The sequence below is a fragment of the Pelophylax lessonae genome (assembly GCF_965119305.1).
Source record: "Pelophylax lessonae genome assembly, chromosome: 8".
NCBI lineage: Eukaryota > Metazoa > Chordata > Amphibia > Anura > Ranidae > Pelophylax > Pelophylax lessonae.
In genome coordinates, this window is record NC_138775.1 from 7,921,756 (window position 1) to 7,927,438 (window position 5,683).

The 5,683-nt window shown below is 48.2% G+C and overlaps 1 protein-coding gene across 1 annotated transcript in view; it reads right to left on the reverse strand.

The window, feature by feature from the left end:
* The window catches only part of WDR82 (WD repeat domain 82), a 19,802-nt gene that overhangs the window by 10,568 nt on the left and 3,551 nt on the right, over positions 1 to 5,683 (reverse strand). Inside the window, exons 2-3 of the mRNA XM_082265286.1 lie at positions 4,669 to 4,766; positions 1,916 to 1,982 (exon numbers count right to left, since the gene is read on the reverse strand). Coding sequence (XP_082121412.1) covers positions 1,916 to 1,982; positions 4,669 to 4,766 — 165 coding nt within the window. The remainder of the gene's footprint in view (positions 1 to 1,915; positions 1,983 to 4,668; positions 4,767 to 5,683) is intronic.

The window sequence follows — 5,683 nt, forward strand, 5'->3', positions numbered from 1 at the left end:
GGTACCCCCAAAAGTGTCAAAAATGTCAGTCAAGGGTCCGATCTGTCCGCCCCAATGTCGCAGTACCGCAAAAAAAAAAAAAAAAAAAAAAAAAAAAAAAAAATCGCAGATCGCCGCCATTACGCGTTAAAAAAAAAAACAACAAAAATGACAAAAATCTTTCCCTTTGTTAGTAAATGCGATAACTTTTGCGCAAACAAATAAAAATACGCTTTTTGCGATTTTTTTTACCAAACATAGGTAGGATAAAACAAATTGGCTGAAAATGTTAAAAAATTTTGATTTTTACATTTTTTTTGGGGAATTTCATATAAAAAAATGTGAAAAATATTGCTATTTTTGCAAAATTGTCGCTCTTTTTTTGTTTATAGCGCGTGATCAAAAAATCGCACAGGTGATCAAATACCACCAAAAGAAAGCTCTGTTTGTGGGAAAAAAAGGACGTCAAATTCGTTTAGGTGCAGCGTCACACGACCGCGCAATTGTCCGTTAAAGTCACGCAGTGCCGAATCGCAAAATACCCCCTGGTCTTTTAGCAGGAAAATCCTCCGGGGCTTAAGTGGTTAAAGAGCCATGAAAAAAAAAAAGACTTTTTATTTTATTTTATTTTAGTGTAGATGTGAGGTGTGAGGTCTTTTTGACCCCAAATCTCACAATAAAGAGGACCTGTCCTGCTTATTTCTATTACAAGGGATGCTATATTACTAAATAAAAATTAACAAAAAAAAAAAAAAAATATATATATATTACAAAAGAAAAAAAAAAAAAAAAAGAAAAGAAAGAAAGGACAAAAAGGTAAACTAAAGGAAAAAAATAAATATTTAAATCGCCCCGTCCCTCCAAACTCACGCAGAGAAGTGAACGCACACGCAAGTCACGCCCACATATGTAAATGGTATTCAAACCACACATGTGAGGTATTACCGCGATCGTTCGAGCGAGAGCAATAATTCTAGCCCTAGACCTCCTCTGTAACTCTAATGCCCCGTACACACATACCGATTGTTGGCCGTAATTATTCGGCCACCGACCGATCGGCCGATTGTCGGCTTGTTAGTATGATGCTTCCGACAGCCGACAGCGCACTTTCGGCCGAAAAGAATCTGTCGTGCAAGCATTACAATTTTTGTTGGCCAACACCAGAGCGGCCGATTGTTCGCCAGTCAGTACAGAATTCGGCCGACAATCAGCAGATTTGCAAGACTGGGCATGCTCAGAAAAGAAAAAACACACGGAAGGTTAACCATCACATGACATCACTTCTGCAGTCGGCTGTTGTTGGCCGACAAAATTCGTGTGCAGTCTTTTGCAGTTTTCAGCGGACAGGACAGCCCGGGGACAAAAGACGGCCGATCGTTCGGCCGACGATCACTACGTGTGTACGGGGCTTAAGCTTATAACCTGTAGACATTTTTAAATTGTCGCCACCTATGGAGATTTGTAATTACCAATGTTTGTCTCCATTCCACGAGTGTGCGCAATTTTGAAGCATGACATGTTGGGTATCTATCTACTCGGCGTAACATTATCTTTCACATTATAGAAAAAAATTGGGTTAACTTTACTGTTTTCTTTTTTTTTTTTTAATTAAAAAAAAAAAGTGTATTTTTTCCCAAAAAATTGCAAATACAGTGCGACAAACTGTTTTATTCTCTAGGATCTCTGCAAAAAACAAAAACATATATATATATATATATATATATATATATATATATATATATACACACACACACACAGGTATATATATATATATATCTCATGTTTGAGGGTTCGAAGTTTATAGCAAAAAATATGATTTTTAGCTGTAAAAACAAAAAGTGCCAGAAGGAAAGGGGGGGTAAAACGGTAACCTGAGTTGATGGAACATTATAATACACCCCTGATAAAGTCAGGGAGATGTTTTCTCTGTACTCACCTTTTACTGTGACCCGGGAAATAACGGATATATTTATTATCGTGTAGTGAGAGATATCGGATTGTATCTGGAGGGAGATAATCAATTATCAGTAACACAGAATTACTACACATGGGACATAGCAAACCTGGAGCCCAATCTTCTATATCTTCACCTCCCTGCCCCCCCCCCAATCTTATATCTTCACCCCCCTGCCCCCCCCCCCAATCTTATATCTTCACCTCCCTGCCCCCCCAATCTTATATCTTCACCTCCCTGCCCCCCCCCAATCTTATATCTTCACCCCCCTGCCCCCCCCCCAATCTTATATCTTCACCCCCCTGCCCCCCCCCCCAATCTTATATCTTCACCTCCCTGCCCCCCCCCAATCTTATATCTTCACCTCCCTGCCCCCCCCCCCAATATTATATCTTCACCTCCCTGCCCCCCCAATCTTATATCTTCACCCCCCTGCCCCCCCCAATCATATCTTCACCCCCCTGCCCCCCCCCAATCTTATATCTTCACCTCCCTGCCCCCCCCCCCAATCTTATATCTTCACCCCCCTGCCCCCCCAATCTTATATCTTCACCTCCCTGCCCCCCCCCAATCATATATCTTCACCCCCCTGCCCCCCCCCCAATCATATATCTTCACCTCCCTGCCCCCCCAATCTTATATCTTCACCTCCCTGCCCCCCCCCAATCTTATATCTTCACCTCCCTTCCCCCCCCCAATCTTATATCTTCACCTCCCTTTCCCCCCCCCCCCCCAATCTTATATCTTCACCTCCCTGCCCCCCCCCCCCAATATTATATCTTCACCTCCCTGCCCCCCCAATCTTATATCTTCACCCCCCTGCCCCCCCCAATCTTATATCTTCACCCCCCTGCCCCCCCCAATCTTATATCTTCACCTCCCTGCCCCCCCCAATCATATATCTTCACCCCCCTGCCCCCCCCAATCTTATATCTTTACCTCCCTGCCCCCCCAATCTTATATCTTCACCTCCCTGCCCCCCCCAATCATATCTTAACCCCCCTGCCCCCCCCCCAATCTTATATCATCACCTCCCTGCTCCCCCCTTCCCCAATCTTTTTTTTTTTTTTTTTAATAAACGTTTTATTGAGAAAAATAAAAAGGAACAGTGACAAGTGATAACATTGTGGCACAGTCAGCAGATATAAAGACAAATAATAACACTCATCCGAAATCACCATAGACCGTACCCAGGAGCAGGAATATGCAATATGCAGCAAATACAGAAACATAGACAAGTCAAGTGTGACCTGGCCATGTAAAATACAGAGTCAACAATTAAGTATAACATTGCGTTAGGAGGGGCCGATGCGGCTCGGGCACAAGCCCCAGCCACATGGGCCAAAACCAGTGTGCAACGGGGTTAAATGCTGTCAAGAGGGGTAATGGGATCGTACTGGGTAGAGCAGCTAGGGGGAAAGGTAGGAATTCCGACCCATCAACCTGGAGAGATACAGACCCCCCCCCCCCAATCTTATATCTTCACCTCCCTGCCCCCCCCCCAATCTTATATCTTCACCTCCCTGCCCCCCCCAGTCTTATATCTTCACCTCCCTGCCCCCCCCCCCCCAATCTTATATCTTCACCTCCCTGCCCCCCCCCCCCCCAATCATATCTTCACCTCCCTGCCCCCCCCCAATCATATCTTCACCTCCCTGCCCCCCCCAATCATAGCTTCACCTCCCTGACCCCCCCAATCATATCTTCACCTCCCTGCCCCCCCCCAATCATAGCTTCACCTCCCTGACCCCCCCCCCCCCCCAATCTCATATCTTCACCTCCCTGACCCCCCCCCCCCCAATCTCATATCTTCACCTCCCTGGTTCCTCCCTCATCAGCAGGCTAGTGATATTTTTACATAAAATTATTGGCTGTGTTCACAAATGTCTGACACAGATCAGCCCCCTGCTGCAGCCTCTCACCTTGTGACTTGCTACAAAGTTACAATGTACAGTCTGATCACTGGGGGATGGGAAAGGAAATGCTTCCTCCTGCCTGCAGCAGACGTATGACATCATCTCATATTTATTACATCCCTTATGTTAGACCCGGTGACATCACTGGGTCTCTGTGCAATGCAGGCAGATCATGGCTGGTGGGAGGGGCCTGTACTTCGTGAAAAAATCCCAGCCCCTGCCTCAGTACTCTTCTCATAAGCCCTAATTTCTGATGCAAGCAGTGGGAGGAGTTATGCAAATATCAAAATGCCTTGATGTGTGGGTGTCAGTCTGGAGGAGTAGGCGTTCTTAGGAAGGCTGTATTTGCATAGGTAACGCCCACATGTGATGCTGAGCCTCCATGATCGACAGAACTGAAATCCAATGAATGAAAGGGGGCGGGGCCAGGGACAGCCAGTGATGAAGAATACATTTCTGACATTTGTAAGTCTTTGTTTCATTGTGACACAGTGGAGTACAGAGATCTCTGAATACATTTACCGATCCCGGTGAGGGGGGGGGGGGGGGATGGGAGCAGCCGCCGAGCGCCGTCAGTGCCGTGTCCTAGGCAAGGCAGTGGCCTGTACAGTTATCTCCAACTGCGGGCGATGTCACGGACCCTCAAACTGTACAAACAACTACCTCAGCCCAGATCCAGGCCTTCCGTCCAGACCGCTCTTCCTGGATAACTCCGAGGAGCGTAGGACCCCCCCGGCAGGCGATGCCGCTTCAAAACAGAAATCATGGAATAAAAACAGAGTGGAGACGCAACGGGGTCACCCGATCACCCCGACTTACCGTCTATTTTGTTGGAGCTGTACACCACCGTGTTGGCGGCGTGCGTGTATCTGATGAGGTCCACTCCGTACTTCTTACTGTACAACGTCCTCTTCGGTCTGCCGGGAGTAGAGAGAGAGAGAGAGAGAATGTGATTGGTTAGAAAATTCTGCAGTAACCACCAGGCAAATAAAAAAAAAAAAAAAAACGTGATTTTTCAGTCACTTAATCTGTATATGAGGTGAGACCCGTGCCGCGCACCCACGCCCTCGGTAGGTTGTGACGAAACGCGTCAGGACGTGAGCCCGCGGTCTCCTTGCATACACAGACGCCAAGCCCAAACTTCCGGGAACTCGCCGCCGACAGCTGCGTGAAGCAGAGCGGACGCGGTGAGAAGGGCACGTTGTCTTTATCCTTGCGGATTATATTTATGGCTATGTAATTTATTTTAAATGTGAGCACAATATTGAAGGGGGAGGGGAGTGTATGTTTTACCTAGAAATTTATCCAAACGATATTACACTATTATCCCCCCCCCCCCCCCCGTTTTTCTCTTTCCTCCAACCAATTATCTTTATCCATCTCCGAGTGATGATGGAGGTACATTATTAAACCCATGTGAGGGATACCCGGCCTCGTGGGGGATACCTGGGCTCGTGGGGGGGATACATGGCCTCGTGGGGGGGGGGGAAGAAACATGGCCTCGTGGGGGGGGGGGGAGAAACATGGCCTCGTGGGGGGGGAGAAACATGGCCTCGTGGGGGGGGAGAACATGGCCTCGTGGGGGGGGGGGGATACATGGCCTCGTGGGGGGGGGGGGATACATGGCCTCGTGGGGGGGGGGGATACATGGCCTCGTGGGGGGGGGGGATACATGGCCTCGTGGGGGGGGGGGATACATGGCCTCGTGGGGGGGGGGATACATGGCCTCGTGGGGGGAGGGGGATACATGGCCTCGTGGGGGGGGGGATACATGGCCTCGTGGGGGGGGGGGATACATGGCCTCGTGGGGGGAGGGGGATACATGGCCTCGTGG